Here is a 26521-nt window from a genome sequence, read left to right as displayed (position 1 = left end):
TCATATATCTATATACTTAAAAGTCTGATCTTGTATATTTATTTGTGTGTGTGTGTGTGTGTGTGTGTGCGTGTGTGTGTGTGTGTGTGTGTGTGTGTGTGTGTGTGTGTGTGTGTGTGTGTGTGTGTGTGTGTGTGTGTGTGTGTGTGTGTGTGTGTGTGTGTGTGTGTACAATCACATCTTCTCGAAAACACGACGCGCTAACGGTAAACTTTTTAGATATTCCGGTAGACATTTTTCCCGTGGAGTTTATCTGAAAATTTCATGCTTTATTTCTCGAGTTATTACTGAAAATGTTCAAAAATATGACAAAACCTGAATTTTAAAACGACTGCCTTTCGGTGATGATGTCCCAATGGCTCTGTTCCACGCGCTGCGAGTGACATCACCCCCCCGACCCTCTCCCGCCCCCGCACCCCATCAGTTAATCAAAAGACGCAGAAAGAACGAGCAGGTCGGGCCCTGTACTGGAGCTCTCGGCTCGGTCTCAACTCGGTCGCGGGTCGCCCGGGTCCTCGGTCCCTCTCTGTTCCTCTCTCTCTCTGCCCCTCTCTTTCTCTCTGCCTCTCTCTCTGCCTCTCTCACTCTCTCTGCCCCGCTCTCTCTCTCATCTCTGCCCCTCTATCGGTATGCCAAGGAGGACTCTCTCGAACTTCTACATGTGCACTGTAGAGAGCATGCTGGCCGGTTGCATTGTGGCTTGGTTCGGCAACTTGAGCGCCCAGGAACAGAAAAGACTACAAAAAGTTGTAAACACTACCCATTCCATCATCGGCTCTGATCTCCCCACCATCGAGGGGATCTATTGCAGTCGCTGCCTCAAAAAGGCTGGCAGCATCATCAAGGACCCACACCATCCTGGCCACATACTCATCTCCCCGCTACCTTCAGGTAGAAGGTACAGGAGCTGAAATCTGGTACATCCAGGTTCAGGAATAGCCACTTCCCCACAGCCATCAGGCTATTAAACTCAACGCAAACAAAACTCTGAACATTAATAGCCCAATGCACTTTATCTGTTTATTTATTTATGTGTGTATATATATATATATTCAATGGTATATGGACACACTGATCTGTTCTGTATTGATGCCTACTATATTCTGTTGTGCTGAAGCAAAGCAAGAATTTCATTGTCCTATCTGGGACACATGATAATAAACAATCTTGAATCTTGAATCTCTGCTCCTCTCTCTCTCTCTCTCTCTCTCTTTCTGCCCCCCCCTCTCTCTCTGCCCCCTCTATCTGTCTCTCTCTCTCTGACCCCCCTCTCTCTCTCTCTGCCCCCGTCTCTCTGCCCCTCTCTCTCTCTCTGCCCCCCTCTCTCTCTCTCCCTCCCTCTCTTCCCCTCACTGCCCTCTTTCTGCCTCTGCCCTGCCTCTGTCCTCTGCCCTGCCTCTGTCCTCTCCCTGTCTCTGTCCTCTCTCTCTCTCTGCCCTCTCTTTCTCTACCCACCTCCATCTCCCTCTCTAGCCATGCCCGCGAGTTGGGTGTGAAGCGTGAGTGGATAGGGTGGGGGATGGGGTAAAAGGAGGGAATGAATAATATTAATATAATATCAAGAGGGGTGGTTAGTGTGTGTGTGGGGAGGGGGTGGTTAGTGTGTGTGTGTGTGGGGGTGGTTAGTGTGTGTGTGACGCCGCAGACCCCTTTTATACATACATTAAAAACAAAAGAGTAAACAGCGAGAGGATAAAGGAGGAAATTTATGCTTGGTGTCAGAGGATACAGAGGATATAGGCAAGGTGCTGAACCAGTACTTTACACCCGTATTCACCAAGGACAAGGACATGGAGGACACTGAGATCAATGTGGGGAGTACTAATATTCTAGGGCATTGATCTTATAGAGGCATATAAAATTGTGAGAGGAATAGATCAGGTGGACACACAGAGTCTCTTGCCCAGAGTAGGGGAATCGGCAACCAGAGGGCATAGGTTTAATATAATAAATCTTATTTTTATAGCACATTTTTAGTCAACTTGCATTGACCCCAAAGTGCTTCACATAATTACATTACATTTACACACAGGCAAAGGTGGGTGAAGTGTCTTGCCCCAAGGACACAACGACAGTATGCACTCCAAGCGGGATTCGAACCGACTACCTTCCGGTCGCCAGCCGAACACTTAGCCCATTGTGCCATCTGTCGTCCCCATTGGGCAGCCAATGATCCTCTGCGCTGTCCTGGTTACCCTCTGAAGCCTCTCCCTGTCTGCCATGGTGCAGCTGCCATACCATGCTGTAATGCAGTATGTCAGCAGGCTCTCGATGGACGAGCGGTAGAAGGTCAGCAGCAGGTTAGAGTCCAGGTTGTGCTTCCTGAGGACCCTCAGGAAGTGCAGCCGCTGCTGAGCCTTCTTGATGACCGCTGTCGTGTTGTCCGTCCAGGAGATGTCAGCAGCGATATGGACGCCGAGAAACCGGAAGGTGTTGACCCTCTCCACACACTCGCCGTTGATGTGTAGGGGGGCTAAGTCGGTGCTGTGCCTCCTGAAGTCGACAATGAGCTCTTTTGTTTTCCTGGTGTTCAGAGCCAGATTGTTTTCTGAGCACCAGGTTGTCAACTTCAGGACTTCCTCTCTGTAGGCTGCCTCGTCTCCCTTCGAAATAAGTCCGACCACAGTAGTGTCGTCAGCAAATTTGACGATGCGGTTGTTGTTGTCGGCCGGGCTACAGTCGTAGGTGTAGAGACAGTATAAGAGGGGGCTTAGCACACAGCCCTGTGGGGAACCGGTACTCAACCTGCGAGTGGAGGAGAGGTGGGGGCCGAGTCTCACAGTCTGGGGCCGGTTGGTGAGGAAATCCTTTATCCAGGCACATGTGACAGTGGGGAGGCCGAGAGTGACCAGTTTACCAATGAGAATGTCCGGAATGATTGTATTAAAGGCTGAACTAAAATCCACAAAGAGCATCCGGACGTAGCTCTGCCCCTGCTCCAGATGGCTCAGCACAGAGTGGAGAGCTACGGTGATGGCGTCTTCTGTGGATCTGTTTTGGCGATAGGCGAATTGGTGGGGGTCGAGGTCTGGTGGTAGATAGTCCTTGACTGAGGAATGCTTTTTAATATTATGACAGTTACGTAAAACATTGATTCACCGTTGTTATTTGTTTGAATGGGCATTCTCAATTTATAATTTGACTGGCCTTCCAAGCCAAATCTTGTGCTCACCACAAAATCATGTCAATGCTAAACTATATACTTATTCTTTAAGTGGAGCAAATAACATTGGATAATCTGAAAATCAACAATCACCACTGACTACAATCGTGGACCAAAGAAACAATAATTAACTTTTAATTGGGGTGAAGCTATTGGTTAATTATAAAAATCAAAATTCTCAGTAAATTTGTGAACTATGCAAATAAAAGCATAATTCTATCACATTAGGTCCTGAAATGAAATGATGCTGCAAACTATTGATACATCAACACTGCTTCAAAATCTCAGAAGCTTCAGGTTCACTCATCAACTCTTTAAATAGGTTGTCACAGCTAAGAATGAGTAGTTATTCAGAGTGATACAGCGTGGAAACGGGCCCTTCGGCCCAACCTGCCCACACCGACCAACGAGTCTCAGCTACACTAGTCTCACCTACCTGTGTTTAGCCCATATCCTTCTATACCTGTCTAAATGTTTCTCAAACATTGTGATAGAACCAGCCTCAATTACCTTCTCTGGTGGCTCATTTTAACAAGGAAGTTTAACATGGAAACAGGCTCTTCGGCCCACCGAGTCCTCGCCGAACATTGATCAGCAGTTCACATTAGTTCTACATTATCCCACTTTCTCATCCATTCCCTACACATTAGGGAAACTTTTCAGAAGCCAATTACCTTCCCACCAGTACATCTTTGGGATGTGGGGGGAAACCAAACCACCCGGAGACAACCTGCACAGTCACTGAGATAATGTACAAACTCTATCGGCTGCACCACAATGCCATCCTGTATTCATATAATTTATTCATCTTTTAAATTATCCAGATACTAGAATATTTCTCTTACCTGAGACCCTCCAGCAACTGGCACCAAACATGTGAAAAGATTGGTAATCACATTTTCCAAGTTCACATTCAGACTGTCAACATACACAGTATAAATGAGGCCAAGGCATGCCTAAAATACATGGAAGATAATTTTCATATGGTTAATATACAATATATATAACAATATTCTCTGAAAGAAAAGTAGTGGATTTATCTCCAATATTCTGATCAATTTTATTGATAAACTGCATTTGAAGAAATAGCTTGCATTCTCATTGATGTTTGTGGAAGCTTGCTGTGCAATTTAATGTGGCAAATTGCTGTGTCATTTAATTTATTACATAAATGCAGAAAACATTAAGGATAATCCCAAGAGATTTTATAAGACACTATCTTACACACAAACGACAATTTACAATTTTTACCGAAGTCAATTAACCTACAAACCTGTAAGTCATTGGAGTGTGGGAAGAAACTGGAGATCTGGAGAAAACCCACGTGGTCACAGGGGGAACGTACGAACTCCGTAGAGATAGCACCCGTGATCAGGATCGAACCCAGATCTCTGCCACTGTAAGGCAGCAACTCTACCCCTGTGCCACTGAGCTGCTCCCGAAGGCCAGGGGGGGGGGGGGGGGGGGGGGGGGGGGGGGCAGTGGAGTAGAGTGGGGAATGTAAAGAACTTTCAAAGCTTGGCTTCTACACTTAAGAACAGCTTGTTCCCCACTGCTATCAGACTCTTGAATCAATCATCTATTTCACATCCCCTCCACAGAGGTGTTGCCGTGTACTATTACTCTTTGACTCTATTTCATCCAATTATTCTGTTATTGTACAGTAATATTTTAGAACATAGAACAGCACAAGAACTGACCCTTTGGCTTACATCACTCAAATAACTGCACATAGGCAATATCCCTTCATTCCATGAATATCAATGGTTTAAAGGTTCTTTATTGTCATGTATGAACTGCACATTGAAATACTTGCACCCATCGCCATATTTTGGCGCCATATATAAAAGAAAAAGGTCTAAAGTCCGGTCCACATGCTGGGATGTACTGGAGCGTACCCGATCCAGGTAATCCATTCTGCCAAGACTGCGTGGTCTTTGTCCGCTCAGATTAAAATGATCAATTTAGTAAATTCAAAGGATACAAGTTAGTAAATTCAAAGGTGTGTCGCGGTCATATCCGAAACCAGGCCTGGCTTCCTCGCTACGGAACTGGGATCCTGCTTGGAGAGGGAACCCGCCGAGCCCGGACTCTCCTCACCCCATTGACTGGTGAGGAGGGAGTCAAATAGAGGCCTGCGGGAGTCAGTGCAGTGCCTCGATGGTGGAATGGGCCGCTGGAGGCCCTGTAGCAGCCTGCAGCTCTGCTGGACTGGGTGCCACTCCAAGAGGCCTAGCCTAGCACATGAATTGGATGCAGCCACTCTTGGTCAGGCCGACCCTAAAACACCGCCAGCTTAATAGGTCTTCATGGTCAGGTTAAGAACTGTACATCTATAATAACTAGAGCTTGAAAATGGAACCATATCTTGCCACTCTGTATACTGTCTCAGTATACTAATATTATACACTTGTACTGTATCTGAGATACAGTCTCAGTGTACTACTGCTGTACACTTGTATTGTATGTGAGATACTTATCTAAACTGTATCTAAGTGCTTATAAATAGCGATACTTGTACTGAACTGTATCCCAAAATGAATTTCACTGTACTTCGGTACATCTGACAGATAAAGTACCAATGAAAGTTTCAATTTAACGCAAGCAAAATTTAATTTTTCACATTGCTTTTGGTGATATGATTAAGATTTATCATTCTACATCACTTTGAATATGGCGCCATCTGTAGGGAGTAAATGGTGTATAACATTGCCCAGTCGATTATGACATTTCTAGATAATAATGCAGGAAGTTTTATGCAAAGGTAAAACTCACATTTATATTATTTCTTTGCAGCGATTTAAAACTTCTACTTATACAACAACATAAGACTTTATGACATTTCATTTCAGTTTACTGCGTTCTTCAAGATCCCACAAACATGACTTGCTTTAACAACATTGATTAAGGAATATATATCAGCCATGACACTACCTCATTCTTCAAAAAAAAAGTGCTCTGGGATCAGAATACTACCAAACTTAAAAAAAAGATGGCGATATATACATTGGATTAAGAGACGAGTAAGAATGTCAAAAAGATTAAAATCAAAAACGTGTTTAATTGTTTTCCTGTAAGATGAGACAATACTATGAAAATCAATGCTAAAGAGTTTATTCAGCGGTAATTATGAGTAAGTGGGACATTAATATTTCAGTTGCTCCTGATGAACAAGACTTAACCTTTTTAAAAACAGCAAGTAGTATGCAAAAATGGGTTTACATCAAGAAACAAGGAACTGCAGATGCTGGTTTACATAAGACACATTGTTCTGGAATAGCTCAGCTGGTCACACAGCATCTCAGGAGAACATGGTTCTCCATGTGTCTTCTTATGTTTACATCAAATTAGTTCCTGTGGTTGATTTTATTTGTAAGAGCACACATCTTTGTGAAGGAGCAGCATATAATTGACTATAACTTTATGCTTAAGTTACTGTGAACGTCACACAGCTCTATTAAAGCTCCAATATTTTTGCGACAAATACCAAAGAAACAGTGGTAAATCATTTAATTTGAAACCATTTGTTTTTGGGGATTTAATCAAGACACATATATGTTGATGATTTTACAAGGAGAATCTTTTGAAAAGACGAGGCAGAGAACGCACAAAACTTGTTTTAACATGTCATTCAATAGGCAACACTCATGATAATGAAATATAAAGCTCAATAAAGAGTCAGCATCCAATAGCCAGGAATCTCCAGTAAAAGTTGGTGAAATTATTGGTGCAATTATTATTCCTCAAAGCAGGCAGCAAGTTTCAATAGTTTATACTTAATGAACTTCATGTTAAAATGTTGCAGCTTTCCCCAGTCCCATCGAACTGAAATTACTTAAACTAATAGGTGTTTTCATTTAATTGTGTGATATGAATGTCATTGACATGGACAGGAATTTATAATCGTTGGTTTATAATGAAAATCATGAATATAGATCATGAAAATTAAATCTATATTGGCGAGACCAAGCGCAGAGTCGGCAATTGTTTCACCGAACACTTTCACTCAATCCACCTTGCCCGAGATCTCCCGGTTGCCAAACACTTTAACGTCCCTTCCCCATACTGACCTTTCTGTCCTAGGCCTCCTCCACTCTCAGAGTGAGACCAAACGCAAGTTGGAGGAACAGCACCTCATATTTCACTTGGGCAGCTTACAAGGTATGAATATTGATTTCTCTAACTTCCAGTAACCCTAGCATTCCCCCTCGCTTTGTCCCTCCCCCACTCTAGACGTCCTACTAGTTTCACTGTCATCATGCTTAGTTTTGCTGTTTGTATCCACTCGTTATCACATTCTCCACAGCCAACAGTGGATCATTGTGGACTCCACCTTTCCTTGATCATCTTGCTGGCTTTGATTTGTTCTCTTCATACCTTTCATTAATTTGTTCTTTGTACCTTTTCGTATGTCTAGTTTCCCTCTTCCCTGACTCTCAGTCTGAAGAAGGGTCTCGACCCGAAACATCACCTATTCCTTTTCTCCAGAGATGTTGCCTGACCTGCTGAGTTACTCCAGCATTTTGCGTCTATCTTTGCTCTGAAAACTTTGTTCAGTCACATGATCTAATCATCGAGTCAAGAGTGCTAATTGTCATCTGTACTGGCATCCGAACAATAAAATTCTTACATGCTGCAACATAGCAAGCTCATTAATGCAATAACACAAATAAATAATATAATAATCAAATACAATAAATGAATGACAGTAACATTAGGTACTGACCCGAAACGCCATCTATCCATGTCCTGCAGAGATGTTGCCTGGACCACTGAGTTACTCCAGTATTTTATTTTTGGACGGTCACAGTTGCTTAGTGGTTAGTTTTGTATAGTGTGCAGGGCATAACAGTTGTTGGGTAGAAGCTGTTCCTGAAACCTGTGGTCATGGTGGTGTGCATCTTTGATGATATTGGTCAGTACCTGTGGTTTAGGCTGTGATGCAACTAGTCAGTATGCTATCTACCATGAACTGTTGAAGCACAATTGAATATTCATTGACATACCAAATCTCCTCAAACTTCTAAGTATAGTCGTTGATGAGTTTAATTGTGATTGCATCAATGCGCTAAGACCAGGATAGATCTTCAGAGATATGCACACCCAAGAACTTAAAGCATTTGATTCCCTCCATTTCCATCCCATCGATGAGGTTCATGGATACTCGGCTTTCCCTTTGTGAAGTCAACAATCAGCTCCTTGGTCTTGCTAATATTGAGAGCAAGATTGTTGTCCTGGCATCGTTCAATCATCTTCTCAATCTCCCACCTTTATTTTGACTCATATATTAGCAATGTTACAAAATTTTGAGATTTTAAAAATCAAGTCTGCAATTTATCCCATCAGATAAAGCATAACAATAAGTTTAATTTGACACCAAATTCACTTTCATATCTCAAGTATTAAAAACGTTATGGCCATTTTCATACTCGGAAATTAGCATCTTGTTCCCTATTGATTTTCAATGGACATTACAAAAAAGCTGTGATCTTGGATTGTCAAAAGCCCATTTCTTAAGGAAAGATTAACATTTTTAAATAGCCTAAGTGTCCAAAGATTATTCACAAATAATTCACAATATAACATGATTTTTATATCTAATTTACAATAATTTATAGGCCAAATGGAAGGAATTTAGTGTTATCTGTTGGAATTTGGTGGCTGCCAATTGGAACGCGCTGGTTTTGAACGTCCATATCGCGCTGGATGAAATGCCGAGAAAAAATTATAAAAAGCCCAAAATGAACTCCAATATACTTTTAATTGTTTGCTTTAGAGGCTGCGAGAGCCGGAATCAGACAGTAATTCTCCAAGTATTAGATGATTATCGGTTAAAACTAATAATACCTTTTGCGACCGGGTGTTGCAGCGATTTTTCGTTAATGATTTACCTGAAGCTACAGTAAAAATATGAACTGCGCCTGATGTACATGGCTGTGGGCTTCCCAATGACGATTCAGGTAGCAACCTGATCTTTTGTACATTGGAGCGGTGAGACAGCAATATCGCAGGGGTCCCCACAGAGATGGTCATGTTATAGTAAGGGTGCTGCCAATTCTAGATGGGAATTTGAAAATCAATTACTTAGGCCCCAGTTCTCCATTCATGCAAGACAGTATATGATTAGCCTGATGTATGCTTTCTCAGCGCAACTGATCTTTTGTAGAGCGGTGAGACAGCAATATCGCATCCCCTATTGATCTGTTATAGTAGGCAAACTAGAGGGTCAAGGCCCTTATTCATGCAAGAGTTGATTAGCTTCATAAGTAACCTTTCAAAGCACATTAGCATCACCAGTCTGTGGTCATTTAGGCATGTCACCTTACACCTCTTGGGTCCTTTAAAACAGGTGGGGGTCTTGAACCTTAGCAATGAGAGGTTGACTATGTCTGCAAAAACTCCAACCAGTTGGCCCGCTCAGGTTTTAAGAATGCGGCCAGACACACTATTGGGATCGGACATTTTCTGAGGGGTCAACCTCATGAAAGAGCTTCTGACATTGGCCTCATTAACTGAGATTACAGTGACATCTAGCGCTGTGGGAGCCCGAAAAGATTTGTTGATGTTCTCCCTTTCAAAGTGAGTATCAAAAGAATTGCATCACATCTGGATGAGCTTATCCCTCTCACTTGAGCTACTACTTGATTTGGCATTGTAAGGTGATGGCATGCAAGCCTTGGGCATCCATCTCATCCCCCAATTTAGACTGAAAGTGTCTCTTTGCTTTCCTGATGGCCTTAACAAAATCTGGACTTCAGATATATGAAGTCTGTATCGCCAGACTTGAATACCCAAGATCTGGTCCTCAGTAGATTTCGGACCTTCTGGTTCATTGAAGGATTCCGGCTAAGAAACACTCAGATGAACTTGGCGAGAACACAATCCTCCACGCATTTCCTTACGAAGATGGTAACAACCATGGTGTACTTGTTCAGTTCCATTGCTGGGTCTTTGAACTTCACCCAGTCTATTGACATGAACCAGTCGCAGTCATCCCTCTGCCTCATCACTGGACTGCGCTCGTTATTCTCTGCTTTAGACCCTAGAGATACAGGCCCTTCAGCCCACCAAGTCCGCGTCGACCCGCACATTAGCACTACCCTACACAAGGAACAATTTACAATTTTACCGAAGCCAATTAACCTACACACTGGTAATCTTTGGAGCATGGGAGGAAACCAAAGCACTCAGAGAAAACCCACGCAGTCATAGGGAGAATGTATAAACTCTGTACAGACAACACCTGCAGTCAGGATCGTGCCCAGGTATCTGGCGTTGTAAGGCACGATCTCTGCCACTATGCTACCACAATGCGCTACTGCCTATACGCAGGGAGGAGACCCGCCAAGTGGTCCAATTTTACAAAGTCAGGGTGAGCGATGGAGCAATAGCAATCTTTAATGGTGCAGCAAATGTTGACAGAACCTGATCCATTGGTACTTCAGGAAATGTGCTGGTGGTAGTTCGGAACTAACCTTGTTGATGTTCCCAACTGTAATGGGGGAAGTATTGTGGTATGCCATTTGGTAGTTTTCTTACCACAGTGTGCAGCAACTCCAGTGCTAGTCGAATGGTTGCCTGTGGCTGGATGAGGCAGACACCAGAGCCTCACAACTTTCCAGAAACCTTTGGGCTTGGATAATACAATGGATTATCAGAGTCTTATTTTGTTGACCTTTTCAATCACACACACAAAAAAAAAAATCATACCTCATTGTAATTTACTTTTCCAACCAAAGACATGTTGAGCACTTTGGGTATATTAAAAGAGCTGAGAAGGAACTTATGAAAACCTTAAAAACAAGCAGCATTGCACCCTTCCATTTAAAAAAAATCATAAATATCAATACTTAATGTAGGAATGTTACAAAATTTTGAGCCTGTAATTTGTCCCACCAGATAAAGCATAAAAGAACTTTAATTTGATACCTAATTCACTTTCATATCTTCAGTATTAAACAAGTTATGGTCATTTTCATACTTGGAAATTAGCATCTTGTTCCCTATTGCTTTTCCATTGACTTAACACAAAAGCTGTGACATAACTTTCATAAAAATTAAGAGCTGAATGAAAACTTCAGTTATTTATAGATTTAAGCATTCTGAAACAAAATGAAACATCTTACTCTGATGACCTGAAATTAAAGATTATAATTAGATACTTACAAAATCGTAGCTAATTACAAAATTGTCCGTTGTGACAGAAATAGTAATAAACATCCAGATTGCCTTGAAAATTCAAAAATGTGACATTCTCAAGATCAGAACTTTAATATTATTGTATTATATGCTGCAAGTCCGTAACAGATAGGTAAAGAAATCACAATTTCTAGCAAATGACCAAGTCTTTATGGAGAACAGTTGCTAGCTGGTACATTGGCATATCATAATCAGTAGCATCATCATACTCCTCAGATTGTAACCAATAAGCAACTCTGTACACCTTGTTTTTCCTCAACTTTTCAAATTTGGCATTGTAAACTACAAGTGTTTGGACTTCAAACCAAGCATGACATGCCTTTCTGCCCACTACTTTCCCATTAAGAATGTCCTGTAGATCATCACATTTGGAGTAGTACAAATTCGGATAATCTCTGCGAATGCTGTCTAAATCAGTCTCTTTTGCTGGGCATTTGAAATTACAATTTTGCATTTCGCATTTCTTCTTCGGAGGCATCTGTATAAAATGTAAAGGAAAAAAAAACACTGAACAGCATTAACAGAAACAAGTTATTATTTGCAGTTTTAGAAAAAAAGGTAGAAATGATAACGTTAAATGCTAAAACAAATAGTAAATACCCAACAAAAAATTCATATTCATCAGTTTCATCAAATCAATTAAATTAATCTAAATTCAATTACTAGGTCTAAACATCTATCCATTTCTTAAGAAAAGGGTAATTTTTTACAATAGCCTAAGTATCCAAATAACAAATAACAAATCCCCATTCACACAAGAATTCAGAATATAACATGATTTTTAATTTTTAATTCCCATGAATTAATCCAGAAACATCCACTCTTAAGATAATCAAAATCATTATTTTTTGCACAATACATCTGACTAAAACTGTACTGTGGATATTTGGTATGAAAATATTGATCAATGATAGACAATAACACAAAATATAGATGATTTAGATGTTCTTTTGACATGATTGTGCAAAAAAAAGAATTTGATTATCTTGAGAATGGATGTTTCTGGAAAGTGATCGATGGGAATGTTGCCGTTGCCATAAATTTAAGCCCATATCGGCAGGCAAGACATGGCCGATTCGTATGGGGGCCTAAATAACATTTTTCGCATCATAAGATTAAAATGAAGCCACACTAAAAAGCAAAATAACAAGTTAAATAGATGACATACCTTTTGTTTTGTCCTGATATTGCGATCTGTGATGTTGAAGGCGTTTTTAGTTGCGTTTAAGTTCACTCCAGCGACGCAATGGTCCAGCAAATTAAAATAAAACGGGAAAGGAAGGGAAGCGTGTACGATTTTTCTTCATCAGCTAGCAGCCCGAGGAAATTCTTCTCCGACAACCAATACAAACCTGGATTTTAACCCACCCCAAAGTCTCCGGAATCGCACGCGCCGACAGAACTGGAGCGCCGCTGATGGTAGGTTTTGTAACAACGCTACTTAATGAAGAGGTAGGTCATCTGAACTCAAAGGAAATATTTTCAGTCGTCGTTCAGGAGAATCACATTTTCATCAGCTCCATGGTCTCCAAGGAATACAGAAGAGTAATTATAATAGAACTAAATTTACCTTGAAAATTTCGGGATAGTCGAGTTGAGACACTAGCACCAAGCTTTTAGGCGCAAACACCTGTGCAGGTTGGATTAGCCCTGTATCCTCCTCTTCTCCTATTTCATCTCGCTTGCATCCCTAGAGTATATTTTAGAGATTGAAAACAATTTGAGTGATCACTCATGAAAGCTCTGAAGTAGTGTACCAAATGGTATTTTTCTACACTTGCAAATTCTACGATTTAAAGTTTAAATAAACATGATCATTGAGGCACAAGCAACTGTAGATGTTGGAATCTTAAGCAAAAAAAGAGCAGCTGGAGGAACTCAGCGGGCCAGGCACCTGTGGAGGGAAATGGACATTCAAAGTTTTGTGTCGAGACCCAGTGTTCATTTCCCTCTACAGATGATGAATGACACACCAATTTCCTCCAACTGCTATCCATTTTTTCATGAAGAATTTCACATTTTCTTAATGCTTTGTCAAAATAACAAAGCCATGAGACGAGACAAGTCACGATAGACTGACTCCAAAACCATAATGTAGGATGCGTCAAAACTTCTAAAAATGTCAACAATGTAGCAACAGTTGTGTCAAATTAAACTTCCAAAGCTGCAGTAATTTTGCAATGCTGTTACCACTGATCTTAACACAAAAGCTTCCAAGGACTAAATGACCTATCTGGTGGAAAACATCCATTTTTCCAATGTCTATTCTTGTCAGATGTCAAAGGGGATTCAGAAGGATCTCTTAATGTCTGGAAGTAACAATCCAACAAAAAAGCGTAGTGGTCAATCGTAATTATTTTTACACATTTTGCCAGGAAATAAAAGCACAATTTTAATTAACATCTTATCCATTATGTGGGGTACTAAATAAAGATTAGAACATGCACTTACAATTAAGACAGAAATTGAAATACTGAATATCAAATATTTAAAATCAAAACATTTTAGAACAAAACAAAAACTGATGGCTTTGTTTACAATAAAAACCGATGACTTGCAATACAAAAATCAACGCTTTCTAATAGCCAAGTAGTTTACGAATTGTGGCTCAACTTGTCATTGTTCATAAATTCATAAGTAACATGAGCAGTAGTAGGCCATAAAAATACCCAATGCCTTGTCCTCAATAGCAGTCTGTGGCAATGAATTTCACAGAGTAAATACCCTCCGACTAAGAAATTCCTCCTCATCTCTTTTCCTTCCTTTTTTTCCCTGAGGATTTTCCCTCTGGTTTGAGACTCTGCCACTAGTGGAAACACCCTCTCCACATCCACTCTTTCTAGCCCTTCCACCCTTCAGTACATTTCAATGAGGTCCTTCCTCAATCTTCTAAACTCCCGCGAGTACAGGCCCAGTGCCATCAAACGCTCATCATATGTTCACCCAGTCATCCCAGTGATCATGTCAAGTCAAGTCAAGTCAAGAGAGTTTATTGTCATGTGTCCCAGATAGGACAATGAAATTCTTGCTTGCTGCAGCACAACAGAGAATTGTAAGCATAAATACAGAACAGTTCAGTGTGTCTACATATATAGACCATATATATAAACACATAAATAAACAGACAAAGTGCAATAGGCTGTTATAGTTAAGAATTTGTTTGATGGCAAGTTTAATAGACTGATGGCTGTGGGGAAGACGCTGTTCCTGAACCTGGATGTACCAGATTTCAGGCTCCTGTACCTTTACCTGATTGCAACAGAGAAATGAGTGTGTGACAAGGATGGTGTGGGTCCTTGATGATGTTTGAGGCAGCGACTGCGATAGATCCCTTTGCTGGTGGGATGGTCAGAGCCGATGATGGACTGGGCAGTGGTCACAACTTTCTGCATTCTTTTCCACTCCTGGACGCTCAAGTTGCCGAACCAAGCCACGATGCAACCAGTAGCATGCTCTCTACTGTGCACCTGTAGAAGTTCGAGAGTCCTCTTTGACATACCGACTCTCCGTAATCTTCTCAGGAAGTAGAGGCGCTGATTTGTTTTCTTTATAATTGCATCAGTGTGCAGGGACCAGAAAAGATCTTCGGAAATATGCACGCACAGGAATTTGAAGTTCTTGACCCTTTCCACCATCTGATATAAATGGGATTGTGGGTCCCTATCCTACCCCTTCCAAAGTCCACAATCAGTTCCTTGGTTTTGCTGGTGTTGAGAGCCAGGTTATTGTGCTGGCACCATTTAGTCAATCGGTCGATCTCACTTCTACACTCTGACTCGTCCCCATCAGTGATTCGTCCCACAACAGTGGTGTTGTCGGCAAACTTGATGATGGAATTCGCACAATGTCCAGCTCATACACAGTCATGAGTATAGAGTGAGTACAGCAGGGGGCTGAGCACGGAGCCCTGAGGTGCTCCCGTGCTGATTGTTATCGAGGATGACACATTTCCACCAATACGGACAGTCTGTGGCCTGTGGATGAGGAAGTCGAGGATCCAATTGCAGAGGGATGCGAAGAGACCCAGATCTGAGAGCTTGGTAACCAGCTTGGAGGGGATGATGGTGTTAAACGCCAAGCTGTAGTCAATGAATAACAACCTGACATATGAGTTTTTGTTGTCCAAGTGGTCTAGAGCTTAGTGGAGAGCCAGTGAGATCGCATCCACCGTTGATCTGTTGTGGCGGTAAGTGAACTGCAATGGGTCGAGTTTCTTGTCGAGGTAGGGGTTGATATGCCATAATCAACCACTCAAAGCACTTCATCACCACAGACATTAGTGTCACTGGTCGATAGTCATTGAGACACATCACCTTTCTCTTCTTGGGCACCGGTATTATTGATGCCCTTTTAAAGCAGGTGGGAACCTTAGACCTCAGAAGTGAGAGGTTGAAAATGTCCGTAGAGCAGTTGGAGCAGAAGTCCCTTTTGCCTTTTTGATGGCCTTACCAAGGTCATATCTGGACTTATTGTAGACCTCTGCATCCCTAGACCTGAATGCCCAGGATCTGGACTTCAGAAGAGTCCAGATCTCATGGTTCATCCAAGGCTTCTGGTTAGGAAACACTCGGAAGGTTTTTGTAAGGATGCAGTCCTCCACACATTTCTTTATGAAGTCTGTAACTACTGTGGCGTATTCATTCAGGTCCGTTGCCGAGTCCCTGAACATTGCCCAGTCTACAGACTCCAAGCAGTCCTGGAGTTGTTCCTCTGCCCCCCCACCCCACCAGCTCTGTACAGTCCTCACCTCTGGGGGTGCGCTCTTCCATTGCTGCCTGTAGGCAGGAAGCAGCAGCCTCATAGTATGGTCGGATTTACCGAAGTGAGGGCGAGGGATAGAGCGATAGGCGTCTTTGATGGTCGTGTAGCAGTGGTCGAGGGTGTTTGATCTGCTGGTGCTGCAGGAGACATGTCGGTGGAAGTTAGGGAGCGATTTCTCCAGGTTGACTTTGTTGAAGTTCCTGGCTATGGTGGTAAATGCCTCGAGGTAAGCCGTCTGGTGTTTGTTGACCACGGCGTGCAGCTCCCCCAGTGCCAGATGGACATCAGCCTGGGGTGGGATGTAGACCGCTGTCAGAATGATGGAGGTTAATTCCCTCGGTAGGTAGAAGGGATGGCAGGTGTTCCAGGTTTGGAGAGCAGGAGTTGGATAGGACTTCCATGTCTGAGCACCACGCAGAGTTAACCATGAGGCAGACGCCCCCTCCTCTCCCTTTCCCAGATGCCAGTGTACAGTCCATGCGATGGATGGATAAAACTTCAGACTGGACTGCTGAGTCTGGGGAGCTGGGGGTGAGCATGTCTCTGTGAAACAGAACACAGAGCATTCCCTCAGCTCCCTTTGGTAAAGCAGCCTTGCCCTTAAGTCCTCCACTTTGTTTTCAAGGGACTGTACATTGGCCAGTAGGATGGCAGGGAGAGGGGGTCGAAGTCCTCTGTGCTTCAGTCTGACCTGAAGTCTTGCCCGTCAGCCACGTTTCCGGACACAATGGAGGCCTCCCCGTTTTTTCCAGGTACTGTGTTTACTGTACCTGCTGTTTCCGCGAACCGGCGCTGGAACGGGGATTCCCTTGTAGACAGCAGCTCCAGCTCTGTTGCGATCGGGGATTCCCTCACAGTCGGCAGCTCCAGCTCCGCTGCTCCTGGAAGATCCTGCCCTTCGACTACGGTCACAGTGCCTGTTTCCAGGTACAGTACCTGTGATCCTCAGTCGTGTCGGGTGTTCTCCAGCGATCGAGGGAGTGCTTACAGTCGGGGGTTCCCGCAGCTGCGGGAGATCGCGATATCATTAGTGCATTCAAGTGCACTAGCAGCTTGTCCGTTACGGTGCCGATTTCTGCCGTTTTTCTGATCCAGGTGAGTTGAGTGAAGTTATAAATAATTCTCTTCTGTTGAGCTGCTGGCAAAATGTCGCCACAGGCAGGCGCCATCTTGTTTCGCTATCATTCTCATAAACCTCCTGTGGACCTTCTCCAACGGCACCACATCTTTCCTCAGCTATGAGGAACTGCTCACAATACTCCAAATGCCATCTGACCAATGTCTTATGAAGCCTTAGCATTTATATCCCTGTTTTTATATTCTAGTCCTCTCTAAATAAATGCTAACATTGCATTTGCCTTCCTGATTACAGATTCAACTTGCAAATTAATCTTTTGGGAATCCTCAAACAGCACTCCCAAGTTTCTTTGCACCTTTGATTTCTGAATCCTGTCCCCATTTCCAGACGCAGCCGCCCGACTCATCGCCCACACCAAATCCAGAACGCAGCCGCCCGACTCATCACCCACACCAAATCCTGGCATCACATCACTCCAGTCCTCAAACAACTTCACTGGCTTCCCATCTCCCACCGGATCACCTACAATATCCTGGTCCTCACCTACAAAGCCCTCCACCATCTGGCCCCCCCATATCTCACTGACCTCCTCTCCCCCTACCAACCCTCACGGTCCCTCAGATCCACATCAGCCGGTCTCCTCTCCATCCACAAGTCCAACCTCTGCAGTTTTGTAAACAGAGCCTTCTCCAGGGCAGCTCCCAGGCTCTGGAACTCCCTCCCCCAACTGATCCGCAATTCTGTGTCCCTCACCATCTTCCAGTCCCATCTCAAGACCCATCTCTTCACCTCTGCCTATCCTTAGCCCCACGTCCCCCTCCCTTTTCATCTGTGCTTGAATTGCCTCATATTGAATCCTGTCTTTAATTTGTGTACTAGTCATGTCTCTACTATTTATTTCATTCCGCTTACATGTTTTTCCTCTTTGCTAAATTTTTTGTAAGATGTCCTTGAGACTCTTGAAAGGCGCCCATAAATAAAATGTATTATTATTATTAATTAGAAAATAGTCTAACCTTTATTCCTACTACCAAAATGCATAATTGCACACTTTGCACACTGTATTCCATCCGTCACTTCTTTGCCCACTCTCCCAACCTGTCCATGTCCTTCTGCAGAATCCCTGCTTTCTCTACATTACCTGCTCCTCCACCCATTTTCATGTCATCCGTTAATTTGGCCACAAAGCCCTCAATTCCATCATCCAAATCATTGATATACAACGTGAAGAGCAGAGGCCCTAACATTGAACCTTGAGAAACTTCGCTAGTCACTGGTGGCCAACCACAAAAAGTCCCCTTTATTTACACTCTTTGCCTACTACCATTCAGCCAGCCTTCTATCCATGCCAGTGTCTTCCCTCTAATACCATGGACTTTCATCATCTTTCGCAGCCTCATGTGCAGCACCTTATCAAAGGCCTTCCCAAAATCCAGGTAAACAATATCCAATGTCTCTCCTTTGTCTAACCTGCTATTAACTTCCTCAAAGAATTTGTAAAGAATCATCAGACAAGATCTGCCCTTCACAAAACCATGCTGACATTGACCTATTTTGTCATGTGCTTCCAAGTATTCGGAAACCTCATCCTTTATAAATGACTCTAAAATCTTTCCAACCACTGAAGTCAGGCTAACTGGCCTATAGTTTCCCCCTCTTTTGTTTTGCTGCCATCTTGAACAGCAGAGGAACATTTGCAATTTTTCCCCTAGAACCACTCCTGACTCTAATGATTCTTCAAAGATCACCACTAATGCCTCCACAATCTCTAAAGCCACCTCTTTCAGAAGTAAGCATGCAGGCACAGCAGGCAGTGAAGAAAGCGAATGGCATGTTGTATGGCAGGGCTGTCATATGCTGAGAGAATGGAGCAGCTGGGCTTGTACACTCTGGAGTTTAGAAGGATGTCATGGGATCTCATTGAAACATATAAGATTATTAAGGGTTTGGACACGCTAAAGGCAGGAAACATGTTGCCGATGTTGGGGGGAGAGTTGTGAGTCTGTGGAATTCTCTGCCTCAGAGGCAGGTTCTTGGGATGCTTTCAAGAGAGAGCTAGATGGGGCTCTTAAATATAGCGGAGTCAGGGGATATGGGGAGAAGGCAGGAACGGGGTACTGATTGGGGATGATCAGCCATGATCCCATTGAATGGCGTTGCTGGCTTGAAGGACCTATTGTCTATTGTATTGTGGCAGAACATCAGTGTTGAGAATTATTGTGCTATCGCCAATCCTCACTGATTGTGGTCTATGGGACAGAAATTTGAGAATCCAGTTGTAGAGGGTGATGATGACTCCTCAGTCCAGGAGTTTAGAAATTACTTTGCTTGGGATTGTGTTATTGAAGGTGGAGCCATTGTCAATCATTAAGAGTCCCACATAGGTGTCCTTGTTATTAAGATATTTCAGCAATGACAGCTAGGCCAGGGAGATGTTATTTATCAAATTCAAGTAATATTATATTCAAGTAGTATAAATGTATAAATGCATATTTTTGAATAAGCACTGTTTTTGGACATTGAAAAGTCATGTTTAAGGATGGTAGGAGGTAGAATTGTTAATGCTTAGGGAAATGAAGAGATTTTCAAACGTTTTTCTAATTAATTACTAGACCAAGTGCAGACCCGTGGGTCCGCTCCCCCAACGCGAGATTCCACCACTCACCTGTTCCCCCAACGCAAGCCGTTCCCCCATATTGCACCACTCCCTCATTGCCCAAAACTGCGCAAGCGCGGCTCATTTCTCCTCATCCCCCAGCACTCCCTCCTCCTCTTCACCCTCCCTCTTCAATCACTAGAGGGGGGGGGGGGGGGGGTGTGGGGGGAGGGGGGTGGGGGGAGGAGAGGGGAGGGGGGGGGGGGGGGGGGGGGGGAGGGGGAGCAGGGGGGGAGGGAGGGGCAGCAGAGGGGGGGGGACGGGGAGAGGGGGGGCTGAGGGGGAGAGAGGGAGGGGGCAGAGAGGGAGGGGACAGAGAGGGGGGGGGCAGAGAGGGGGGGGGGGGGGGGGGGTAGAGGTAGAGGGAGGGGGTAGAGAGAGGGAGGGGAGGGGTAGAGAGGGGGGAGGGAGGGGAGATTAGAAGGAGGGAGGGAGGAGGATAGAGAGGGAGGGGGGGGAGGGTAGGAGGGGGTAGAGAGAGAGAGGGGGGAGAGGGAGAGGGAGGGCGGTAGAGTGGGGGAGGGTAGCGAGGGGGAGGGCGAGGGGGGAGGGGGGTAGAGAGAGAGGTAGAAAGGGAGAGGGTAGAGAGAGGGGGGGGTGAGGGTAGATAGGGAGGGGGCTTCTCCTTCCTCCACCCCTCCCCCATCCCCCCCCTCCTCCACCCCCCCCCCCCCCCCCCCCCCCCCCCCTCCCCCCCTCTACCACCCCACTCCCCACCCCATCTCCCTCCTCCTAATTTCCCTCATCCTCCTCCCCTCCCATTCCCTGCCCCAGGACCTACCCAAAGCCTGGAACTCAGCCTGGTTCTCGTACTCGGCCCGGCCCTGGCTGTAGACTCCAGCCGTCAGCTCGACTCCAGCCTGGGCTCCAGTGCAGGCCCCGACTTCATCTACGGGCTCGTCCCTGACCCCGGACCCAGGCTCGTCCTTGGTTCCAGCGGCGGCTTCTTTCTCGGCCCTGGTCACGGCCTCATCCCAAGCACCGGGCTCGGCCCTCACTCCAGCTCCAGCACCACCCTCCCCACCGGGCTCCCGGAGTGTCCCGTCCTGCCTTGCAAGTGCATTGTGACATAATTTGGGGGGTTTTCCCGAAATGGGCGCGTTTTCGGGCTGTTCTTAAAACTTTAGACCACTAATAACTGTTTATCGCCTCGACGGGGAAAAGGTGAGTCAGATGTGTGAAAATGGGAAGGCTGTGGCCTAGCGTCTGGAAGAAAATAGGAATTAACCAGACAGACCCACACACGCACACGACAAAGACTTTTAGTATTATAGAGATTGCTGTGTTAGAGGTCTAGCAGCCAGCACCACTGTTGTTCTAGGCATTTTTTCAGAACCTAATCTTCTTGCTGTTTCTCATCTCTGAAAGTTTCCAGACTTTACAAACTGTAAAGTTAAATAGCATGCAAATCTCACAACTTGCTTCTGCTATAATGGAGCACAACCTGATGACAGAGCTATTTTTATTATTCCAGCCATCTGGTTTTAGTAGACATCTGGTAAAAAACCTGGTTCCCAATATAGTATACTTCTGAACCTTTTCAAGGTCCTATTAGGTCAAAAAACAGATATTAAACAGACATTCCTCTAAACTAAGTTAGCCTAATCTCAGATAGTCTGGGTGAAGGAGGGGTAGGCTAGAGCAGATGAAACCTGAAAAAAATATAACAGATCTGCATGATTTTCTGCTGGAGATCACCGGACTCAGAGAATCAATTCTAGAAAATTGCAATTTCTGTAATTGGCTGCTTGCAGAATGACTGCAGGACTGTGTAAACCAGTCTATGATCTCAGCACCAGAGAAAAGCCAGCAATCCAAGCAAATTCCTCCATGTTAGACTCAATGAAGGGGAAATGAAAGGACATAAGGACAGAGGAGTGATGGACTTGAATCCTGTTATTCATTCATATACTTCTTGTGGAAAGGAGGACAATTGTGATGACACAAGAAACTGCAGATGCAGGCTTGGGAAACATTACGCACTATTATGTTTGCAGTCTGGAATAAACTAGAGGCATCAAAGTTGAGAGCAACAATGACTGGCAAACTGGTGCAGCAGGCAAACTGAATATTTGGCTTAAATGTATCTGTTAACAAGCATCCTTCAAAGTTTAAATGTTTAAGCTTACTACTCTTTGGAACAAAAGTACAATGAGAAATACAGTGCATTCAGAAAGTATTCAGACCCCTTCACTTTTCCACATTTTGTTACGTTACAGCCTTATTTCAAAACAGATTAAATTATATATTTTTTATCATCAATCTACACAAAATACCCCAGAATGAAGAAGTGAAAACATGTGTTTAGAAATGTTTGCAATAATTAAAAATAAATAACTTAAATATCACATTTACATAAGTATTCAGACCCTTTGCTATGACACTCAAAATTGAGCTTAGGTTCATCCTGTTTCCATTCATTATCCTTGAAATGTTTCTACAACTTGATTGGAGTCCACCAGTGGTAAATTAAATTGATTGGACGTGATTTGGAAAGGCACACACCTGTCTATATAAGGTCCCACAGTTGACAGTGCATGTCAGAGCAAAAACCAAGCCATGAAGACGAACGAATTGGCCATGGCTGGATTGTGTCGAGACACAGATCTGGGGAAGGGTATAAAACAATTTCCGCAGCATTGCAGGTCCCAAAGAGCACAGTGGCCTCCATCATTCTTAAATGGAAGAACTTTGGAATCACCAGGACTCTTCATAGAGCTGACAGCCCGGCCAAACTGAGCAATCGGGAGAGAAGGGCCTTAGTCAGGGAGGTGACCAAGAGCCCGATGGTCACTCTGACTGAGCTCCAGAGTTACTCTGTGGAGATAGGAGAACCTTCCAGAAGGACAACTATATCTGCAGCACTACACAAATCAGGCCTTTATGGTAGAGTGGCCAGACGGAAGCCACTCCTCAGTAAAAGGCACATGACAGCCCGCTTGGAGTTTGCCAAAAGGCATGAGAAACAAGATTCTCTGGTCTGATGAAACTAAGATTGAACTCTTTGGCCTGAATGCCAAGCACCACGTCTGGAGGAAACCACGCATCGCTCATCACCTGGCCAATACCATACCTACGGTGAAGCATGGTGGTGGCAGCATCATGCTGTGGGGATGTTTTTCAGCGGCAGGAACTGGAGACTAGTCATGATCGAGGGAAAGATGAATGGAGCAAAGTACAGAGATCTTTGATGAAAACCTGTTCCAGGGCGTTCTGGACCTCTGACTGGGGTGGAGGTTAACCTTCCAACAGGACAACGACCTAAGCACACATCCCAGGAGTGGCTTTGTGAGTGGCTGTGAATGTCTTTGAGTAACCCAGTAAGAGCCCGGATTTGAAGCCGATCGAACATCTCTGGAGGAACCTTAAAATAGTTGTGCATCAACGCTCCCCATCCAACCTGACAAGAGTTTGAGAGGATCTGCAGAGAAGAATGGGCAAAATTACCCAAATACAGGTGTGCCAAGCTTGTAGTGCCATACCCAACAATACTTGAGGCTGTAATCGCTGCCAAATGTGCCTCAACGAAGTACTAAGTAAAGGGTCTGAATACTTATGTTAATGTGATATTTCAGTTATTTATTTTTAATTACTTTGCAAAAATTTCTAAACACCTGTTTTCGCTTTTGTATTATGGGCTTTTTTATTATGGGGTAGTGAGTGTAGATTGGTGATAAAAAAATTGAAATTTAGAATAAGGCCGTAACGTAACAAAATGTGGAAAAAGTGACGGGGTCTGAATACTTTCTGAATGCACTGTATCTACTTTGTTCATCTGATGGTGTTATAAAGTACAGACTATTGTTATGAGGTTTCAATTATTTTCCAAAGCTTTGTGTCCTTTTACACAACCTGTCTGCAATGGAAATTGACCCAGCAAAATGATGGAAATATGGTTTGTTTAGAAATCAATTCCCAGGTAAATAAACTAAAATAAGTGAAATTATGCTTTTGGCAAATATACTCCAGGACTATATTTGAACCCTGTTCTCTGAGCTTTGCAATTTTATCTCAAGTGCTCCATTTCACTGACTCAAATGTGTACAACGATGTATTGAACTTAAAAATCTATGTCTATTAAGCTTACTTGTGGTGTTTAAATGATTTGTACAGTCATTTTTTTTTTAATTGTCATATCCTTGCACATTTTAATCTTTATGATTGCTCTCCATGTGTTCATTTAAAAGATTATTTTCATGCAACTAAAAGACAATAATAGAGCTTGCCAGGCCATTGGCCATTAGAATGGAATTCAATACATCTACTTTATCTGACTAAATTCATAACTGAGGGATCCGACTGAAAGAATCTTGAACTTTATCTGTTTCAAAATTAATGTCCACAAGACTGATTATCCAGCTAATGGAGGAAATGACAGCATTCTACAAAGACTAACAGAATGCCAACATTCACAGGCAATAGAAGTGGAACAATCATTATGTGAATAATGTATTCATTATAAAAGGTAATTTTGCACTCTAATAGAGCACAGAACGGCACAGACTATAATAGAGCACAGAACGGTACAGACTAGGAACAAGCCCTTCAGCCCACAATGTCTCCGTCAAACACAATGCCATTAAACTAATAACTTCTGCCTGCATGTGATCCATATCTCTCCATTATCTCCACATCCATATAACTGTTCAAAAGCTTCTTAAATGTTACTATCACATCTGCCTCCATATATCTGCTCCCGTGCGACTGGGACCCAACGGGTCCCACTTAGTCTAGTCTCCTTTAAATGTTGCCCTTCTCACCTTAAAGCTAAGTCCTGTAGAATTTGATATTTCTATCTAAGGAGGAAAAGATTCTGAATGTTTCCCCTATCAATCATAATTTTATAATTTTCTGTCAGATCTCCCCTCAACCTCAGATGCTACAGAAAAAACAATCCAAATCTGTTCAACCTCTGCTTATAGCTAAACAAATATAAAAATGCTGGGGTAACTCAGCGGGTCAGGCAGTATCTCTGGAGAGTATAGATAGATGACATTTCGAGTCTGCAAAAGGATCCCAACCCAAAGCATCACCTATCCATGTCCTTTAGAGATGCTGCCTGACCTGCTGAGTTACTCCAGCACAGTTTTTTTCTAGACCAGCATCTACAGTTCCTTGTTTCCCTCCCAATTGCTAATACCCTCCAATGCGGGCATAACCAAAGCCTTCACATCACCACACACAATACTCCAAATGTGGCCTAACCAAAATCCTATAAAGCTGTATCTTGGCTTCCTGACTCTTGTACTCAATGTCCCAAGCAAGCATATCATATGCCTTTTTTTGCCACTCTATCCACACGTGTTGTCACTTTCCAGGAACTGTGAACTTAGACTCCAAGTTCCCTCGGTACATCAATGCTTGAGGTAGGGTATTAACTATATACTTTCTCCTTAGACAATAGTGCTGGAGAAACCCAGCGGGTGCGGCAGCATCTATGGAGCGAAGGAAATAGGCAACGTTTTCGGGCCAAAACCCTTCTTCAGACTGATGCAGGGTGGGGTGGGGGGGTGCGGCGGGAAGAAGAAAGGAAGAGGAGGAGCCAGAGGGCTGAGGGAGAGCTAGGAAGGGGAGGAGACAGCACGGGCTACCGGAAATTGGAGGTCAATGTTCAAGCCGTTGGGGTGCAGACTGCCCAAGCGGAATATGGGGTGCTGCTCCTCCAATTTCCGGTGGTGCTCACTCTGGTCATGGAGGAGGCCCAGGACAGAAAGGTCGGATTCGGAATGGGAGGGGGAGTTGAAGTGCTGAGCCACATGGAGATCAGGTTGGTTAATGCGGACCAAGCGGAGGTGTTCGGCGAAACGATCGCCAAGCTTACGCTTGGTCTCACCGATGTAGATCAGCTGACATCTGGAGCAGCGGATGCAATAGATGAGGTTGGAGGAGATGCTGGTGAACCTCTGTTGCACCTGGAACGACTGCTTGGGTCCTTGAATGGAGTCGAGGGGGGAGGTAAAGCGACAAGTGTAGCATCTCCTGCGGTTGCATGGGAAAATGCCCAGGGAGGGGGTGGTGTGGGTGGTTTAGGGGAGAATTGACCAGGGAGTTACGGAGGGAGCGGTCTTTGCGGAAAGCAGACAGGGGGTGAGATGGGAAGATGTGGCGAGTGGTGGGGTCACGTTGGAGGTGGCGAAAATGACGGAGGACTATTTGTTGTATGTGGTGGCTAGTGGGGTGGAAGGTGAGGACTAGGGGGACTCTGCCCTTGTTCCGAGTGGGGGGATGGGGAGAGAGCGCAATGTTGCGGGGTATTGAAGAGTCCCTGGTGAGAGCCTCATCTATAGTAGGGGAGGGGAACCCCCGTTCCCTGAAGAATAAGGACATTTCCGATGCCTTGGTGTGGAACACCTCATCCTGGGAGCAGATGCGGCGTAAACGGCGGAATTGGGAGTAGGGGATGGAGTCCTTACAGGAAACAGGGTGGGAAGAAGTGTAGGCTAGATAGCCCCATGGCTTTCCCCTTATATTCAATTTCCCAAAGCACAAATTGCAAATATAATTAATATTTATGTGTGGACATAAATAAATTTACATTTGGAAAAATTACATGCAATTGCTAGTTGAAGAAACATTATGTGATGGTTTCAACCCAGCTTTGGTATGCATTTCTTTTAATGCGTTTTAAAGATTAATTCAATCATTGTCAAAACATTGAATTATT

At 43.9% G+C, this 26521-nt stretch overlaps 1 protein-coding gene across 2 annotated transcripts in view; it reads right to left on the bottom strand.

Annotated features, from left to right (window-relative positions):
- The window catches only part of sbf2 (SET binding factor 2), a 330738-nt gene that overhangs the window by 182632 nt on the left and 121585 nt on the right, over window positions 1–26521 (bottom strand). For both annotated transcript variants that reach the window (XM_055649465.1, XM_055649466.1), the window contains exons 4-5: window positions 12933–13052; window positions 4009–4119 (exon numbers count right to left, since the gene is read on the bottom strand). In XM_055649465.1, the coding sequence (XP_055505440.1) occupies window positions 4009–4119; window positions 12933–13052 (231 nt within the window). The remainder of the gene's footprint in view (window positions 1–4008; window positions 4120–12932; window positions 13053–26521) is intronic.

The sequence above is a fragment of the Leucoraja erinacea genome, chromosome 18 (assembly GCF_028641065.1).
Source record: "Leucoraja erinacea ecotype New England chromosome 18, Leri_hhj_1, whole genome shotgun sequence".
In the NCBI taxonomy this organism is placed as follows: Eukaryota; Metazoa; Chordata; class Chondrichthyes; order Rajiformes; family Rajidae; genus Leucoraja; species Leucoraja erinaceus.
This window is presented reverse-complemented; position numbering and strand designations above follow the sequence as displayed.